The 20,895-nt window shown below is 44.1% G+C and overlaps 1 protein-coding gene across 1 annotated transcript in view; it reads right to left on the bottom strand.

The window, feature by feature from the left end:
• CAST (calpastatin) overlaps window positions 1–16,274 on the bottom strand; it is a gene marked incomplete at its 5' end in the record, with an annotated part of 61,037 nt that extends 44,763 nt beyond the window's left edge. The window contains 3 exons of the mRNA XM_080638351.1: window positions 1,542–1,613; window positions 10,794–10,859; window positions 16,245–16,274. Of these exons, the coding sequence (XP_080494477.1) occupies window positions 1,542–1,613; window positions 10,794–10,859; window positions 16,245–16,274 (168 nt within the window). The remainder of the gene's footprint in view (window positions 1–1,541; window positions 1,614–10,793; window positions 10,860–16,244) is intronic.
• Between the last annotated feature and the right edge of the window lie 4,621 nt (window positions 16,275–20,895).

Here is a 20,895-nt window from a genome sequence, read left to right as displayed (position 1 = left end):
ATACGGAATACTGTGCCACATTCAAGTGACTCTTTGCTGTCAGGCTAAGGAGCAGATGGCCTCATGTCCTGTGGGGAACCAGCACAATGGAAAGCCCTTTGCATACATACAAAGGAGTGAAAGTGTCTTAAAAAAATATTCCAAAGAGTGGTTTTGAAACCGGAAAGTGCAAGATAACCGAAGAATAAGATACCAGAGCAAGACAGATGAAGACATCTGTCTTGTCTATACTACCAACTAGCAGTCTGTAAGCACTACCATCAGTGTTGGCATAGTGTGAATTGCACTGGACTGCATGCCAAATCACTCTCCCCTTGAGCAACTCTCTCGCTGAGCAGGAGTTGAGAGTAGAGCAGCTCTCTAGGTTAGAGATTCCTTACCTGAGACTAAGGGATTCCTTACCCAAGACAGACAGATCCCTTACCCATGACAGATAATTGATAAAGTGACTGATAGCATGCTTAATTAATGCTGTGAAACATTACTAATCCATATAATTAATCAGTATTATTATAAACATTGAATGGATAATTCCATTAGACACTAACCATTGTTCAAGTCTGAGACTAAGTTTGGACCCAGCCTCAGAGAGGCTCCAAAAGGAGTTCAGAAAGCAAGGGAGTCCACTCGTGGCTCACCGGAGACGCCCTCTTTACTCTATGTGCCTCTGGTCTCTGTGTGAATCATTCTAACTCGATTTTAACTCAACCTTCTTTTCTATGTTTCTTCCATGCAGTAGTTAATAAAGTGAACCTTGCCATCAAACCTACTGAATTGTGTCAAAGCACTGTTAAACTCTGTTAAATTCCATCAAACTTGTCAAACTGTCAAATTATAATTTTACCTCAATAAAACATATGGCTACTTCTCTCTGCCTCTTGAGTGAGGTGCATTCCACTTACCCATGACAAATTTGCACAAAACAGTGACTATCAACTACAGCCATTAGCTCACATGTGACCACCATGAGAAAGTGTACTTTCAGCACCCTATTTCAAATTTCAATACTCTGTAAGACCTCAGCACACTTAATGTGATCCCTGCTTCTCTTCAGGAAGCATGAACTGCGCTCCTATGCAAGTCATCTTTTAATACCTTGGACGGTAACTTCCTGACTGAATGAATTGTTCCAGGAGCTATGAAAGCAGAGACAGTTCTCACTGCTTCAATGTCATCAGGTCCACTGAGTAAAGGGAATCCAAACATCCAAACAATACCAAACAGTAAGAAAAGAACCATAGCCCTGTAAATCAAATGAACTTTGCCACTGATACCAATGGGACCAGGATTTTAAAAAATAACAAGAAGATTAACAAAGAACATGTGAAAGGAGAGAATGTAACCATGCCTATTTCTTCAAAAAGTCAATGCTGGCATTTTGCTGACCAGCGCTCCTCTTTAATTTCAATTCAGTACATAAAGAACATTGTAGTGTTGCTGAATGCTGGCAAACCAACCATTTTCTGTCTTATTGCAGGGGATGAAGTCGTATCATATCCTTTTCACTTCTAGAAGAGACAATTCCTGTAAGCATGCATTACCTTAACAGCAGAAGGTGCTTCACTTGTCTGTGTTTTGAGGGGTTGGCTAACACTAGCACTTGCTGGTTTCTTCTAAAAAAAAAAAAAAAAAAATGTAAGACAGATGTAATAAAGGACAGAAATGTTGAGGAAGAAGGAGAAAAGCCAAGCAGAACTGCAAACAAACAAAACAGTATATAAAAAGGTACACTAAAAAACCTGTCCATTGGAATATTTTCTACAAGGCAAGTCATCCAGAAATAATTTCTATGTAACTTTAATTGACGCAAATTCATTTCAGTCTTGCTTAGCCCAGAAAAGGCTGTTATCTTGCACTCAAATCTGTGCCATTTCCTGCAGCAGAGTGACTCCATTTTAATTAACAGTTAAAGCAACAGTAACCATATATATTTTAATGAAAAGTATCAATGAAAATAAGATTGGTAAACTATTGCTGTACAGACTTAACCTGAACCACCACGCAGAAGTTAACATTATACCTCAGGAAGTAAAGATACAAAGACAAAGGCAGAATAATGGGTTTTCTAGTCAATAAATATTCTTTCAACTGAAACAAAACCATGACAACCTCCCATTTTTGACCAATGCAATGCCATTATCATCAAGTACCATCAGGTACCGCTGCAAAAACTCAGCAACTGCTGAAATCACATCTAACAAAGCCTGGGAAAATAAGAGATTGGTAATGAATGCAGCAAAAAGCTTTTTCAGATTCTTGGAGGCAGCAGATGGGTAAGACCTATTCATTTTCTCTGGTAAATTGAAGCTGAAAATTCACAACACAACTAAAGAGTACAGACTTACATTACCCTTTACAGGCAGGGAAGGCTGCAGAATGACCAGAGATTCAATAACCAACCTCATATGCAAACTCAGAAACAACAGTTTTCAACTGATGGGACACTAGGTACTGTAACAGACTGAGAGACTCTGTCATTAAAGACCTCTTTCATTAATTCCACCTCTTGCTCTCTTTCAGATGTAGCTCCAAACCAGGACAGCATCTCAGATAAACAAACTGCACATTTAACAGCCACCCTCCAGCCAGAGCCTGGGGCAGTGGGCCACCCTTACGCAAGATTAACATCACAAAAATGTGGCCCAGACTGACAAAAAGTGGGGTATTTACATCAAGGATTTCACATTTCACACTGGAGACACTGGAAACAATGACATCGAAGTAAGACTTCACAGCCTGTTTCAAAAAACAAGTGTAATAGTGATTTTTCCAGTTAGGAGGATGTTAGGAGTGTGACTGCCTCTACCAGACACTCCACCCCAGGCACTCCTGCCTGACGCACAGTGCTGCCCAGTACAGACCAGTACTACCCAGTACAGACCTGCATAGCTTCTGGGGCCCAGCCCAACACCAGGCTGATGGATGGGGTTCCAAGTTCATCCAGGAACAAAACTAAGCATGTATCCCAGAGACAGATGAGCAGGCAGCAGCACTGCTGTCCAGCAGCACCCACACACCCAACTCACCATAACACACCAGCACCCACAGCCACATCCCCTCCTCTGGGGCTCCAGAGGCAGGAGGTCACTACTGCAATCACACACCCAGCACCCTCCAGGCTTATGAGTGTGGGCACTGTCACAGGTCACCCCAGCACTGTCACGGCCATTCTGCCACCTCAGCACCCCTGCCCGTACCCCAGCCCTCTGATACTACCATGGGTCCCCCTCGGTGCTTGCTGCAAACATGCAGCAAACACACCCTCATTCCACCAGCATCCCAAACTCAGCATGGACCCTCTGTCCACCTGACACTCTTGCCCAGACTGGGGTCCTTACCCTTCCAGCTGAGGAGATAAATATCTTTATGCCCAAGTAGTCAGGTTTGTTCTTATTGCAGCCTCCCTCATCTTATTTACCGACCAAGTAGTCAGGTTTGTCTTGCTATTTTCTCCTCATGGCTCCTTTGACCAGATACCCCTAAAACAGCAGACACTCTCCTTCCACACATCCTTCAACCCTCATTACAATGAACATTATTAATGCCCTTCAGAAACCAGCAGTCCTCCAGCCCTAGGTGGCAATGCTCCTGAAGGAGGTGACAGAGGTGTGATGCACTGTAATTTTCCAGAGACAGTACCGAGATGCAGAACACCTTGGGTTTTACTGATGTAGTGCATTAAAGACTCAGTAGAAAGTATCAGCCAAAAATGCTTCAGCTTTTAAATAAGTTATTAAGTTGTTGAAGGAACAGAAAATTTTAAGTGCCACCCCCTTCCATTTTCAAAAAGAAAAGGAAAAAGAGAAAAGTCAAAAAAGAGCAGACCTCTGAAGAACAATCAATATACTAGGTATACCTTCCTTATTACAGCTCCCAGCTTCCAACTCAGACTCAACCTTTGGTTCAGAACCTCATGGTCATGGTATTCAGAGCTTACCTTTGGTACATAAGTATTTCTAATGTAACTATGATGCTCTGAAAATCCACAAATAAACTACTGTTTTGCAGAGGGAGTTTTTATAACACCTACCAACATACTCAAAAATTTCAGGCACAAGTTATGGCAGCCTGACCGTGGCTGGATGCCTGGTGCCCACCCAGCTGCTCTGTCACTGCCCTCCTCAGCTGAACAGGGGAGAGAAAATACACCAAAAGGGTTGTGGGTAAAGGTGAGGGTAGGGAGATCATTCACTAATTACTGTCATGGGCAAAACAGACTTGACTTGGGGAAATCAGTTTAATTTAATTAGTTGGTTTCTTTTATTACTAATCAAACCAGAGTAGGTCAATGAGGAATAAAACCAAATCATACAAAACCTTCTCTCCACCCCTCCCTTCTTCCAGGGCTCAATTTCACTCCTGAATTCCCTGCCTCCTCCCTCCGCAGCGGCAGAGGGAGATGGGGAAAGGGGATTGTGGTCAGTTCGTCATTTGCAGCCTCTGCTGCTATTTCTCCTCAGGGGATCACAAACTGTTCCAGCGAAGGTCCCCTACAGGGTGCAGACCTTCAGGAACAGGCGGCTCCAGTGTAGGTCCCCCACCAGGTCACAGGTCCTGCCAGCAAACCTGCTCCACTGTGGGCTCCTGTCTCCATGGGACCATAGATCCTGCCAGAAGCCTGTTCCAGCACGGGTTTCCCACAGCGTCACAGTCTCCTTCAGGCCTCCCCCTGCTTTGGCATCGGGTCCTCCCTAGGTTACACATGGATATCTGCTCCACCATGGGCTGCAGGGGGCAGCCTGCCTCACCATGGTCTGCACCACGGGCTGCAGGGGAATCAATCTCTGCTCTGGCACCTGGAGCACGTCTTCCCTCCTTCCTCACTGACCTTAGGGTCTGCAGAGCTGCTGCTCTCATGTATTCTCCCTCCTCTCTCCAGCTGCAGTTGCACACACGTTTCTTCCATCTTTGCAAATATGTTATCTCAGAGATGCTACTACCATCACTTACAGGCTCAACCTTGGCCAGCAGCGGGTCTGTCTTGGGGCATTGGGTCCATGAGACATGGGGAAGCTTCCAGCATCTTCTCACAGAAGCCACCCCTGTAGCCCCTCTGCTACCAAAACCTTGCCACATAAAACCAATACACAAGTCTAGCTTCTTTCCCCACACCCCCCTCCAAGCATGAACTACTAAAAAACCTAATAGAGTGAAATAAATCCTTGTCCTGAGCATGAACTTCTGTTAATCAATTAAACAGTATGAAGGAAAAATTGTTAATGTATACATTTTTCTGTTTCATGGTAAGTGGAACAACAATAAAGATACACAGGTAGGAGAGAGAGAAGAAAAAGAAGCAAATAAATTCTCTGGAGTAGAGAAAGCCTACCTAGAGATAAGCTACATGGAAAGTTAAGCCACCACAGCAAATCGGTATGCTTTGCTGAATACTGATCACAGCAGGCTGAGTAATACATTTCAGTTCCCAGGGTTATCTTTCAACGGTAACTTCTGCTTTTGTAAAAGCAGAAAAATTGGCCACATCATGCTGCTAGGTTCATCCTTCCTTAACACTTATTGAAATAATGGTTTTATGTGCTTCCCAGCATTGTCCCCACAATGCCCCCTCCAGGCAAACCACCTCTGGCATCCTTTATCAACAAATCCATTAGAGCTGTTCCCATCTTTTCCCCTTCCTAGAAGTGGAAAACTTTTTTTCCTGTGACAGTCTCAGATACAATCAGCTGAAGAAGCACCTTGCAGCTGTACTCACGTCTCCCTTCCCAACCTGATAATAAGAGGCTAATGAATTATCAAAGCTTAGCTTCGTTAGGAGAATCAAGAGCCTGCACGGAATTGTGCATGAAGGAATGAAAGCTCTGGCATACAGGTACTTATAATTTACTCTTCATTGTTAGCAATGGCTTCAAAACAAAAAGCCAAAACATTGTTTCAGAATGAAATATTAATTCCCCGCATTTAATAAAGGGGAGATAAAACATGTATCTCTTTGATATGTAAATTTTCTGAGGGAAGACATGCATTAGGACTGATGTCTAGAAATAAGGATTAAATATTCATTTTGGACTGTAACATTCAAGTGTTATAATACTGCAAAGAGAATGCATACAGTTGTTTTAAATTAAAGAAAAAAATAAAAGAAAATAAAATCACATGAGGAAAGAATGTGCAGTCTCTGTCCTAGAAATGCTTTTGACAACTACCTTTTGCATCTTAGCCGAAGAACAACAAAACCAGGAAAGTAAGACAGGCAAAGAAGCTGGTTCTGTACTGCTCAGAAACCCTCCACTCCTCCACTGAGGATCACGCTCCCCTGCAGCCACCAGGTGCTCTTGCAGTGGATAAAAGCCCAACCAATGCAGTTTAAAATAAACAATTTAGTACCAAAATGCAAAGAACCCTCACAAACGCTCGAGTCGAAGTTATTTATGCACTTCCATAACCCAAACTAGTACTGGGCACCCCAACAGATTTTTATCACTCATGAAGTCATTACTCAGTGTTATACCCCTGGACCCTGAGTAACTGAATCCTGCCTGACAAGCATCAGGATTAAAAACTATCCCAGAAATCCTGAGGTCAGAGCAAATCAACTCCAAAAGGACAGTGATGCTTCAGTGCCAGTTACCACTGTCATCTTTTCAAACTAAAGAACGTATTTCCTGTTAAGAAGAATGAGCTGAGCTAGCAGCATGTATTTTGTCTACACTGCTATAAAGCATGAATCAAAATGGCAGGATGCATTAGGGAGGGTCTTGTTTCATACCATAGCTGGTAAACATGGCCCCACTCTAAGCTGAGGCTTCAAATTCCTAGAATATATAGTTCTGTCTTCCTTTTAATACCACATTTTTATGTTCAGATGCCAGCAATTCACAGGCTAGTTTTTTAGACTGATACAGAAGCTCTCCTGAGTATTTCCCTCTATGACAGTAAAAAGAGGATCGGTCTTTCCAGGGAAGGAAAAGGAAATTGTCTATTCCATATACTTCACAATAGCATGCTGCAAACATGTTGACTCAGAACCACAATGTCAAAACACAGTGAGAAAGCAGGCAGATATGAGAAAACAGCAGCACATCACTTACTTTTACTGGATGTCAGGTTCATCTCAGCTGCAAACATGCAGCAACTTCAAGTGCCTGAGCAACCCACCAATTCCAACAACAGTCTTTTCTGTTAACATCTACCAGACACAAATCCACAAGGAATTAAAACGTTTCATTAAAGCTGATTTAGATCAAAAAGTCTCCTATTCTTCTTAGAATGTGAATTCAACAAATGTAACGTTTTGACAATCAAGACATTATATCCCTGTGGCTGGAACCTTTGTCCTTGAGCAATGACTAATACAACCGTAACACACACACACACACACACTTTCACAGTCAACTATGCTGATAAAGAAGCGTGTATCTTCTTTTGATTACATATTCTAGCACATCTGCAGTTTCCAACTTTGTCCCTCCAGCAAATCTTTTGCCTTTGTCTACAAGACACGAGGCGTAGATACACATTCAGTTGCTCATCACTGAGCTAACAGATATGTGTATTTCAACCTAAAGCTGACCATTCCTGTGGCAAGTAGATCCCCCAGTCTGTCTAGACGTGCTTGAGTAGCACCACTGAAATGAGGCAATGCAATGTGAGTGTCTTTCCTTTGCTAACAGGTAAGGAAGTGAAAATCAATCTTTCCAAGAGCAACATGGCCCTATGAAGTGGGATTATCACAGGCCTAGCCCTTCTGAAACCCTTCCACAATACCTCTTTCTTGTGCTAGATGCAATGCAGAGTACTAATGCAATCAAAGGGCTTCCAAGTAACTGCCACAAGCTACTGTGAAGGATCAGGGTTAAAGTAAAAAGGGTGTATTAAACTTAAGGCCACATCTTAGTTTTTGTTTTCAGAAATTAAAAAGACTAAATTTAGTATTCTAGAAGGAAGAGCCGGAACCCTAGTACTACATTAAACTTAATGTTTCCAGCCACTGAGCAGAAGAGGTGAGAGCTGGACCCTTGGGAAGAGCAGCAGGGAAGGACTGTGTGCATCCTTTACTTTCCAGCCTGCGCAGCCATTCAGCAGAATGGAGGTTGCTGGAAACTGCTGCTGAACTCACCTGCTGTCTGTCTCTTCCAGCCAGTCAGTAGGCTCTAGCTGTGCAACTTGAGTGTCAGCACCCTCCAGTGTAGTAGAACATAGTGGATTTTAGAAGCTGCATTTTTAAGTGAGGAGTAAACACAAACTGCAGCTGCCAGCTGTGCTACCAGTACCACGCAGAAAGGGAGGCCTGTTCCATGATTCAGAGGGAAAGGCTCACTGCCTTCAGGGAGTTCATGGCTTCGCCTCTGAGCTTAGAGGATGCTGTTTATTACACATTGAGTGGACCAGCCTGGTACTTGGTGACCTGATTTCTTTTCTGTCCTACTGAGCAGCTGGATGACCTTAAGTGAGTCAAATCCAGCTCTATGCTTCAGCACCTCCCATTTCCCACATTTTATCTAAGTCACTCAGCTAATATGTCTAGTCTCCTTTCTACAACATTGGAAGATCTAAGGATGAAAGGACTGTGTGATAGTCAAGCAATAAGTTACTGGAAACAAAAAGTAAATACTTCCGGAAGGAACAATCTTATGAACTAACATCTGTCAGTACATCATAGAAAAAAATGCACATACTCCCTGCTATGACTGTATGTAATTCCAAAACTATAGTGTTATTACATAGATCACCTTCACACTGCTAACTCCTAACTCTTTTAAAGCATTATTTTATTTTATCATATTATGATGTTAGAAATGGAAAAATGTAATGGAGCCATTAAATCTCCTCCACATCTCTGTCCAAGTACATGTCTTGCCAAGCAGGTTTCTATTTATGGTAAACCTGCCGTGTTTTTTAAAATCTACTTTTAAGTCTCTAAGAATGAAAGGCTTGAGAAGTCCATTCTACGCCTTACTCATTTTGAGCTCTCCTTGATGATGCAGCTAATTAGCATCTCCCACTCACTTTATACCCAAAGAATCAGAGGAACAAAGTCGTTTATTGTTATTTTTAGCTACACAATGAGTATACAGGCTTTTACAATTTTCCCTGCAATATGAACATGAATTCTTCAAAGACCTTCATGTTTCCTTGTCATTTTTATAATGCATTACCAGACCTTTTCTTGTACGGAGGTGAACAAACTCAATATGCTAGACAAGGTTGTCTACAGGTATCTACAGACAGATCATAAGTTTCTGCTTCAAAAAGCAGGAGTAACCTCTGACTTTTAGACAAAAATATGACATTGAAGACTCTTGGGAAAGCTGTACACAGATTTTAATTGCTATCTCAACTGCTTAAAAGAATCAGAGTGCTTTGGAGGTGGATGTGAACCAAGGTGGACCTGAAGCTGTTCAGTGGGCCTAAGGAAAAGCCATTTGATCTACTTTCCCTTTTAAGCATTGTAAAGTGAATGAGGAACAAATCAAATATAGAAATAAATTCACAAGAGGAAACACAAATGCAGAATTCTAAGGACTCAAAAGCCAAAAACTTCTTTTTCTAGCTAGAAATAATGTTCCTAGTGAAAGGTCAGAAGCAGTAACTCCACAACCCAAACTATAGGCTTCAACTCCCAGCTTTCCCAAGAAGTTGGCACTTCTATATTCAGAACAACAACATGCAAAGAATTTGGCATTAAACTTAGCATGTATAAAAGAACAATGCTATTTAAGCAGTAATTAAAACTGTCCAGAGAGGAAAGGAGGAACATGTTCCCAGGCTAGACAAGCTTTCCTTGGTATTTGGACAGGAAAGAAAGGTAATTGCTTCAATCATCCACTTCAGAGGATGGCAGTAAAAGCATTCACTGGCCTTGATTTGCACTGCAGTTAAAGGCACCACAGCTTAGACAAAGTTATTTTCCACATAACTTCTGCTGTGAATATAGTACCAGGCACGCCTATTTCTAGCTTCACTGTATCAGTGATTGATATTTGAAGCCAACATGTAGACAATTAGTAACAAGCGTACATACCAATTCTTCTCTTTCTCTATCTAATGTTAGCCTTCCTCAGGGAAGGTCTGCTTCTGCTTGCAATAGAAGAAATTCTTGAGGAACTAATTATCAGTACCAGGATTCACATTCTGACTTGGACACCTTCTCTTTGTAATACCAGCCTGACTCACTAGCACACAAGGACCTACCTCCCAGTGGCTAACAGGGAGACAGCTGACCTTTCCAAGTACTGTTCCTAACACTGCCTGCAACCCATATTGCTTCTGACTATAAAAGTGCTTCTATAAACCCAGTGTTATAACCCAGTAGGGACTCTTGAACCGGATCTGAGGAGGCAGGACAAATAAATATATTTTCTAAAATACAACATGGCCCACATATTTACAAGCATGTCAGGAAATGGCGCAGACATCTGTGCAACATCTATATATGAATTTGGATTTGTATCTTTGGAAGAAAAGCCAGGATACAGACAGGGTGGAAAGCATCACAGTGCACTTGCTTCATCTGTACTTCCGGACAACTGAAAAACTAGGATCATCAGATATGTCCCACATCACACCTGCACTGCAGAACAGACGTACCTACTGAGACTATTTCCATCAATACAAATGTGAAGTATTTGTGAAAGGATCAACAGAACAAAGAAATATTTTCAGCAGGCTGCTCAGCAGCACATGACAGAACTATACATTCCTGGAATGAATGAGTGACTACAGTCACCAGTTAATTACCCGAAAACTACCACTTTGCTATCAAAACACAAAAACCTGTATGGGAGGAAATTCACTACCAACGATTCTTAGCATGTTCAAATACTTGAATTTACCTCTGCCACATCTGCTTCTTTCTCTCCCGATTTGGAAGAAGCTCCACTTGCCTTCTTGTCACCATGCTGTTAAACAGAGAAAATAAATGCGTAGTTATTAAGATCTTACAGTATACCTTCTATGTTGAGAAATTCCCAGACATCTTAGTGCATGTATGATGCCTTTCACCTACCACAATACGACAGAAGAGAACATCCTAAGTTTTCCTTCTCACTGATGGACAAGATTTCTAAATGACCTGCTGGTCATTTATCTTCAAGCAAAATCACAGTCATAAAGTCATGCCAGGGCAGTACATGTAACATGATTGCTCCTGTGACAAGTTCTGGAAGATACTAAGCTTACCACTCATTCCTCACCAGCACAGCACTCTTCAATACTGGCTTTAGAAATACTGTCAGTCCCACCAGCCTCAGCAGAAACTGAACAGAATCTCTCAGAGAGACCAACATGATATATGCTATCATGAGCACTTCAACACCTGCTTAGACACATTAGAATGTTCATTATGCCCAGCCTTCTTTACCTGGAAGAAAGCTGTTACTACTATCTCCAGAATTCTGCTGCTGATATGCAAGAACTAAATGCTGTAGCAGTGCAGGCACAGGTACACATTAGGAAATACAGTTCTTCTGTATCTCCCAAACCTCCTGCATCTTACATCCCCTCCATGACTTTAAACCCCTGCTTTCATCCAGCCCTATGTGCAATCCCATATGCTGTCCACGTGCAGCAGTGTACAGAAGGACAGAGTTCACTCAGCATGCACACTGGCATAGTATCATAGAATAGTTAGGGTTGGAAAGGACCTTAAGATCATCTAGTTCCAACCCCCTGCCATGGGCAGGGACACCCCACACTAAACTATGTCACCCATGGCCTCATCCAACCTGGCCTTGAACACCGCCAAGGATGGAGCATTCACAACCTCCCTGGGCAACCCATTCCAGTGCCTCACCACCCTCTCAGTAAAGAATTTCTTCCTTATATCCAATCTAAACTTCCCCTGTTTAAGTTTTAACCCGTTACCCCTTGTCCTGTCACTACAGTCCCTGATGAAGAGTCCCTCCCCAGCATCCTTGCAGGCCCCCTTCAGATAGTGGAAGGCTGCTATGAGGTCTCCACGCAGCCTTCTCTTCTCCAGGCTGAACAGCCCCAACTTTCTCAGCCTGTCTTCATACGGGAGGTGCTCCAGTCCCCTGATCATCCTCGTGGCCCTCCTCTGGACTTGTTCCAACAGTTCCATGTCCTTTTTATGTTGAGGACACCAGAACTGCACACAATACTCCAAGTGTTTTACTCTCTGCATCTCTGGAGAGTGGTGAATATGGCCTCTCAGAAAACCTTTTTCAAAAGCAAATTGTTTAATCTTTAGAATAGCAAAAAAGTAAAAAACAAAACATTTTACCATGAATACAGAAGCCGCTGTTATCTAATATCTCAGCTAGTGTTAACTTCCAAAAGCAACTGAGACACTTGGGAATGAGGATTCATGTCCAGTTTGTTTTGTTAAGTAAATAGAGGAGATGATTTGAGACCTGTTTATTCTCTTCTGTTTCGAGGACTGAGCAGCAGGAGGTAAAGTTTGCTAACCCACTAATGTAATGAGTTTGTACAGATTTTTCTTTACATGGCTACAGGGAGAAAGTAATCATCCATATATGACTGCACTATCTTTTAACAGGAACATGTTCAAACACATCAGCAGACACGCTGGGAAAATGCTATAGCTGAACGAACAAGTAAGGCTAAAAAAAAAGAGTAGCATGTGTCTAATCTGTTTCCACTATTCTGGTCTACGACAACATTTTCAAAAATTGTTTTAGGCAACCTCTAACAATTCAAGTTTTTAAAATTAGTTTGGACATGAGTAAGATATTTGACAAGTGTTAAAATTGAAAATACTATTCTCATATTCCAATTGTGCCTCTTTAGAGGAAAAACAGTCCTTGTAGGTTGTTGTTTAATATAAGAGATGAATTGACTCAGTGTCGTGTAATAGCACTTTCAGTATAGACACAATTAGCCCCATTATCTGCACTTTTTACTGATACAATAAAAGCACACACCACATACATACCTCTGAAAGCAACGTCAATAAGTGTGTTCTTGCTTACAAAGTGGTAAGTCCAGAGCCAACAGTGCTACACACTCAGGAGCCACAGCTCCTGCCCAGCAAAACTTTGTTGTGTGAACCAGCTCTCTTCCTAAACAGATACCCTTGGCACAAAGTGCTACGCAGATTCAGCTACTAAAACAAGCATGCCTTTCTGTACCCTGCACATATTTTATTGCTTTTATTCATTTGCTTCTTCAACTTTGGGCACAGCTTTAAAAGCAGCAAGACCATTTAAAGCTTAGATTTTTTTTTTTCTTTTGCTAAAACAACTCACAGAATGCAGGAGTCTTACTTACTTCTACAGAGTGTGCCAGGCTTTTACCAGGGCCAAATCTGGTGTTACTCTTTCTCTCTAATCCATCTCCTTGTCTTCACACCAAGGAAACCCATACCAGACAGGATCACAGCATCAACAGGGCCTCCAGTCTCAGCGAGTCAGAGACAGAGCTCGGAGTGTGCCCTCTTGGGAGCCAAGACTTCTGTGTTTGCCTGCCTCAGCATCCACTTTTCCTCTTTTCCCATCCTCAGACTCGACAGTGAGGCACAGCTGTCTATACCGCCTGCAGAGGGCAGGACAAGGGGGCTAGCATCATTCCCTCAACCAGGGTATCAAAGCCATGTCCCAGAAGGACCCCAGAGCAGCTTCACTGGCCAGTGAGGACAAGGAATGGACCAGGACAATGGCCACAACTTTACTACCCCTAAATTCAAATCAGAGAGAGATTAAATGCATGCTGTCTTCCCTCTAGAAGGCTGTGCCAAGTAACGCCTACAACAATGAGGCTGTGACTTAAAGGCCAAATACTGTTTATCACATATGGCCCAACCAAAGTAGTTTTCTATCCAGTAAGTTGGAGTCACGCACTGTGTGCACATTCAGCACTGATACTCTCTGGACTCGGATAATAAAACACCCTATGAAAGTATTACCTCACTTTAAACTCTGCCATCCTGAGGAGGTAACCTGGGAATGCAACTTCTTAATATACCTTCTGAGAAGATCACGCTGGTTCCCTGAACAGCTGATGCTTGAGACGAAAAGAGACCCTGTTTCAAAAATGTCTTTCAGCAGCACTTTTCTGCTCTGTATTTCCAAGCTTTGAACCTTCTACTGAAAAAAAACCCCCATAAAATAATAAAAGCAAATCAATCAATCTGCTTAGCAAGAGACTAAGCAAGCTCAGGTTTTTTTTTTTGGGCACTCTTTCTTTTTTTCCACTCATCTTTCCTTACGTTGCCAAAGAAATATATCCACAACAAAGTCAGAGGACAGGCGCAGCTCCAGGTCCGTCACACAGACAGTGGGCATACAGTTGAAGTTACATTTCTAGTTCAACTAAGGAACTAACAACAATTCCTTACAGTTGTTAACTGAAACACATAAACCCACTCATAATCACATGTTCAGAAAATACAAAGTATCATGAACCAGAACATTTATCCTGAGATATTCATCCTATTCAACAGTGCACAAAAATGTCATGACACTATTGTTTTATAGACACAACTTTAACTTCTTATTCGAAGAGCATTCATAAAGTAGAAAGAAACTGGCCTCAGTGAAAAGCACAGGGCAAAATTCTAAAAACTGAACACACGACTACATTCTCAGCCCACGCTTACGCAAATCAGACCTCAACTAAAGGTCTTGCATCAAGAAATTCCAACTAAACCTCAGGAGCCCCATAAGCATAAATGAACTTTTGGTTCAAAGCCATTGAGCAGCATCTCAGAGGACTGCAATGACAACACGCTCAGTCACTGGGTGAGAAGGGAAGCCTCCTTGCAAGCCTCTCAGATTAAGTCAACCAACTTTGCACTGCAGATATTAAAGGAGATGTATCATTTCATGCAGAGAGGAATCCGACCTGTTGTTTTCAGCTGAAACTCAGAAGGCAGCAGAGATCATTGATGCTGCTCAGGAGACTGCCAAATGGAAAGAAGTGCCAGGGGAACTACAATCAAGCAATGTAAGGAATGGAAAGGTGAAACCTAGATTCTTATTACAGCCATCCTGTACTGCTTTAAACACACAAGCCAGTAAAAACCTTGGTAGAGTGACCAGTGCATCTTTTTTGTGCCTGTTCCTCTCTCTCACCTTTCCTGCTTTCCTTACTCATCCTTTAGGAAGGTCTCCCAGGCACAAACTGTTGTGCACTGGGCCAGAGCAGGCTGCAGTCCCACACGGAGGCTTGCAGGTGCTATTCTGGTGCCAAAACCGTAACCATGGGTTTACAACAGAACACGTGGGTCAGTGGTTTCCTTACCTGATCACAGATAGCACACTTAGCATCTTTTTGTACATTGGATTCAGTGACCCTGGACAACCGAGGCCTTTAACATTCATCTCATGACTTAACACAGCAATTCCCAAACATTCCTCCTTGTAACTTGGTGTCCTCCACCACACTGTATCACTGATTTGACTTGACACAACAAACAACACTCAAAAATGTTTCTAAACATCTATCCATCTACTTATAGCAATTTAAAAGTACAGTTATAAATTTAACAGATGCCATCTACCTGATTATATATTCAGGAAATACATTATGCTTTTTTCTGAAACCCACCTTACACAGTGCATACTTTCCATAAAACTTTAACAGAACACAAACTTTTTTTCACTACTCTGTAGAGAGACTGTTTCCGCATATGACTAATAAACTATAAAGACTTTCAACAGCAATTGCAGGTTTGTAATGACTAACGACCTAAATTCAGCCGAACCTCGTGGAGCTATCAGACAGCTGTGGTTTACTCCAGGAGAATCTAGCAAGCGACAGCTATTCCTGGCAACTCCACTACCTACCTGCAGTTAAGAATATGTTCCTGCGAACAGACACACTACAAGGGTTTTTCCAAAGCAGAAACAATCCCATAAAAATTCTGCCTTATGTCACACATCGCTGTGTTCTGACCGAGTGGTGCAGTTTTCGTCAGCTAGCAAGCTCTGCCTTACTTCAGAAGATGACAGAAACTGTCAAATCCCTGATTTTTCAGTGTCACTTCTATAAGACCGCGGCGGGATGATGGAAGTATATCCAGAGTACACCACGTTCTCATTTGACCTGAAGTTCTACTGCACGAACGCTTTGGGGGGAAAAAAAAAGAAAAAAACAAAGAAAAGAAAAAAAAAAAAAAAGAAAAAAAAAGAAGAAGAAGAAGAAGAAGCGCTGATGTACCTCCTGTCACCGTAAAATCCTTTCCTAAGCCTTAGAGACAGAGAGGGGAGGCCACCCGCAGGAGCGGAGCGGCGCGCCGCCGCCCCTTTCTCTCCCCCGGGAGTGGCCCAGGCTCCCTGGCCGTCCCGCCGCACCCCTGCATTTACCGTGGCGTACCACCACCGCGCGAAAGCCATGGCGCTGCCCCCTGCTCGCTGCTCCCTGCCGCTCGGCTCGGCTCGGCTCAAGGCCTGGGCCGCACCCCGCCCCAGCAGCCGCCTCCACCCCAGGGCGGCACCACCGCGACAGCGGCCTCCCACTGCCGGGCCCCACGGCACCAGGGCGGCGCCCGCGGCCCCGCCGAGCCCGCGGGGCAGCCCGGGCAGCGCCCCCGGGGCTCGCCACTGCCCTCCCCACAGCGCTCCGGGGGTTACAGCCACCCTCCCCACCGGCCGAGCTCCACCTTACCGCGGCGGGGGACGGCTGCCTCCCAGTCTCGGGCTGAGACATAGCGGCGGGACTCCCTGCTGCCTGCCCCGGTGCGGCTCCGGGCCACGGAGAAGCAAGGGTCGGCCGGCGAAGCGGGGGGAGCGACCGATCTGGGGGCCCGGCGGTCCCAGTGCCACAGCTTTCTGGGGCGGTGGCGGATCCTCCCCTTCCTGCCGGGACAGGGGAGGGCGCGAGAGGAAGAGGGCTGAGGTTCGCGGCGGTGGCTTGGGTCAGGAGAAGGCTGCGGGCGTGCCTCCGACTCACAAGCGCCGGTGAAGGGCAACGCTGAAACTAGAGTGGCTTTTCTTGAATAGAGGAGCTCTGGGAGCAAGGGGGGAAAGGGGCAGATCCTTTTCTTTTGCTGCAAAAGACTTCACCATTGAAAGAGCGTTGGGTATGGACACCCGACCCTCAGCTGGAGGTTAGCGCTGAGGCAGCTGGTGTCAGAGATCCTGCCTCCACGGCTTCCCCCTAGATGGAGCCGGGCGGTGGGTGCATGTGCGTGCTCTGTCATCCCGGCTCCCCCGCCAGCTTCCAGCCTTTGTCAGAGCCTAGGCCTGAACCCACACTAAAGGAGGGGAACATCTTCACGCCCTCCTGCAAAACCATGCCCTTGGTTTTGAAGTTGGTCACACATCCTGTGGGTTGCTGTGGTGGTAATGCTCATGTTTAGGGGATTTAGCGTAGCTAGGGTTGTTAAATGTAAAGGCTTTCCAGGTCTGATGTTTATTTGAGAGTGAGATGCAAATGCCTGTCTGTGTAAGTCTACACAAATGAGCTGTGTGGGGTGTAGTGACGGCTCTTCCAAACTACTGCAGAAACAGGTCATGATCAGTCTGAGCTGAAAGAATCATAGAATCATAGAATGGTTTGTGTTAGAAGGGACCTTAAGGCTCATCCAGTTCCAACCCCCTGCCACAGGCAGGGGCACCTTCCACTAGACCAGGTTGCTCCAAGCCCCATCCAACCTGGCCTTGAACACTGCCAGGGATGGGGCAGCCACAGCTTCTCTGGGCACCCTGTGCCAGGGCCTCACCACCCTCACAGGGAAGAGCTTCTGCCCAAGAGCTCGTCTCCATCTCCCCTCTGGCAGATTAAAGCCATTCCCCTTGGCCTGTCCCTGCAGGCCCTTGTCCAAAGCCCCTCTCCAGGTTTCCTGCAGCCCCTTTAGGCACTGGAAGCTGCTCTAAGGTCTCCCCTTAAGGAGCCTTCTGTTCTCCAGGCTGAACCAGCCCAGCTCTCTCAGGCTGTCTCCAGAGCAGAGCTGCTCCAGCCCTCGCAGCATCTCCATGGCCTCTTCTGGACTCACTCCAACAGCTCCACAACACTCGTGTGTTGTTGCCCCAGAGCTGGACACAGGACTGCAGGGGGAGGTCTCCCCATAGTGTAGCAGAGAGGCAGAATCCCCTCTCTGACTTACTGCTCATGCTCTGGGGATGCAGCCCAGCACACAGGAGATCTGGGCTCAAGTGTGCACTGAAGCTGGGTCGTAGGAAACTTCTGATCAACCAACACCCCCAAGTCCTTCTCAGGAAGGAAAATGAGGCACATCCAAGCCACCATGACCAAAACTCGGAAAATGCTCTCTTGAGCAGGAACGGTGCAATCCTGAGCCTGGTTTGGCCAAGTCTCCTGTTCATGTGGATACGTAGCTGGAATGAAAAATTCATCGTTTACCAACAGTGGTACTCTGAGGCCCCCTTAGTAAAGAAACAAAATGTGACTGAGGTGGCGTGGCAAATATTCTTGAAGCATTATGGCAAGAATGATGAATTATAACATAAGTCAACCTCCAATGAAAGAGGTTCAAAATGCAATAGATGACTTGCTGCCTGTAGGTACTTAAACACAGGTCGCATGCAGGAATTGGCACAGTTCATCAGTTTTGTCCTGCCCAGGTCTTGTTTATGCACAGTTTAAGTAAAATAGAAAGGTATTTTGGTTGTTCTGTGCTAGAGAATCCCAAATTGAGGCTGGTTGAGTGGAAAAGCCATTGGATGAGCTGTATTACTCTGAAGAGGTAACAGCAGCAGTGGTTCCTGCACTTGGGTGAGAAGGCTGTGTCTATCAGCAGAAGGAAGCAAAAGTGTCTGAGTCTTCAGTGAGAGCTCACCACCTGGACAGCTACTCCCTGCTTCCTGTGGGGCAGAGGCAAGAGGGCAAGCCACTTAGTGGAAAGTCTGTAAAGCCAATTAGTACTTGTGCATTCTCCCGTCAGACAGAAAGGAGGCGAGTGGACTCCTTGAGGCCTTGGGGATTGGCTTTAATCTCCAGAGATGAAGGATGGTTCTGATGTGTCATATGCCTAAAGCAGTCTCTGCTCTTCCTTGTGATTAGCTACGTGCAGATTTACAGCTAGTCTCTGAAGTATTCCACTCTGTGACGTGTCTAGGGTTTGCATTCCACTTGATGGGTCACCTGCTTAGAACTTTCAGCCTTTCCCTGAGCTCTGCATTGTATCTGTCTGTGGAAGTGTAAAGCAGTTACATGTGACCATCTTACAAGGATGTGCATCTAGGCAAGGTGCTCTGGAAAAGACCAAGGCAAGGGCCATATTTGATGCATGGCTTTCACACAGGGCTGTTGCGTGCTTTTCTATCTGCAGTCACTCTGACAGGTCTAACAGATTATACTGCATTCCTCAGCTCCAGGCAGCAGGCCCTCCCTGCTGAGACAGTGCTCCAGGAAGCCTCCAGCAAGCTTTACTCTGCTCCTTACTGCATGCCTGATGACCAGCAACTGGAGCTGACAGTAGATGAAGCTGTGGAGTTCACGGTCATGAGGCAGTAGTACATGAAATCCTTGGTGATGTCAGTCTGTATCATGCTGGGCCAACACTGAGGGTTCTGCTGATCCTGATGCACATTATCAATTCTAAGCTCTCCTAGTAGGAAGTTAGATGATGAATTAGATGAGTATTGAAAAGATTTGAGCACTTGGTGGCTGCATGAAGGAGGAGAGCTGCCCAGACATTGCCTCCAGTTCTGCAGCCACTGTGTGCATTTACAGCAATTTGGAAAATGACTGGGCTCCAGCCTTGCAAGGAAATCTGGCTCTGGGTGAAGAGCTTTGGCACTGTTGTTTCTATTAGAAGGCTCATGTAGTTTGCCACTGCTTTAAGAAACCATTGTTTATTGGCAATTTCTGCATACAATTATTCTCAACTAGTTTAGATTACTTTTATATGTAATAGAGGTAGACAGCACATGTTTACCAGAGGATGGAAAAGCAGGTACTCATTCCTCTTACAGAAGTGATCTCAACTGACAGGTGCCTGAGTCAGGTCTTCAACTACTGCAGGCCTAAACACAACCCCAGCAGTTTGCTCAGTTGGGTAAAGATTTTTGTATTTGCTTGGAAGAGTTGCTAGTAATTATCCCAATCAGTCTGACTCTTCTTATCTTTAATTAGGAAAATCAAGTTTCTCTTGCAGCTTTCAGTAGCATACAGGTGTATAATTTCAAAGACATTCTGTTTTCTGTTGCATTTTCTGCTTAACTCTTTCAGATCATCTGCAGGCAAACAAACCTGCTAAAGCCTGCAGAGATTTGACATGGCATTGGTAGGCAAGTTCTGCAGAGGGTTGACCATAAACAGATGCAGGACAGGATGAATACTCCAGACTTAGGCCTGTTCAGTGCATATTGGTTGGAGCAACAGCAGGTGGCCACATTGGTTCTTTACTGTGATAATGTGTAATTCAAACAAGTATTTAAAAATATTTTGTGTGCTTTTAATAGTCATTTAGAGTTATGGTTAATGGATATGTTTACATGCAATTGAAGTTATTTGGAGTCTAAAATTGGAATCTAAAATAGAAGACTCATTTCTCCCCACCATATTCCTGTCTCCAGAGGGCACTAGTTGACGTCAAATGCCTCTGAATAAAAAGGTACTCAAAATTCTGTCAGGATCAGATGAAATTTTTGCCAAGCATACATATTTTATTAGTATAGCTTGCATAACAGCACTACGGCAAGCTTATGAGTCATTCACCAAATTTGCAAAATAAAGTACAAAATTTCTTGTGTAACTGGATTTTTATCCAGAGTAGTTCAAAAAAGAAATCTAAAACAAAGTATAAAAATGAATCAAACAAGTTGTTTCTTTAATCTCTGGTTTACTGAGAAACTTGTCACAAGTTTTCATTGTGTTCTCTTCCTCACAACACTAAAGTAATCAGGATTTACTTTTTTTTTTTTTTAATTTGATGCATGCAGTCCCACCCTGTTTCAACACACCAACAGTAACGAAGACAAACAACTACATTTAATTTCTTCATCTACTGCTTTTGTTCACAAAGTGTTCAGTAAATGGAAATTGGAATTT

The sequence above is a fragment of the Psittacula echo genome (genome assembly GCF_963264785.1).
Source record: "Psittacula echo genome assembly, chromosome: Z".
Lineage (NCBI taxonomy): Eukaryota > Metazoa > Chordata > Aves > Psittaciformes > Psittacidae > Psittacula > Psittacula echo.
This window is presented reverse-complemented; position numbering and strand designations above follow the sequence as displayed.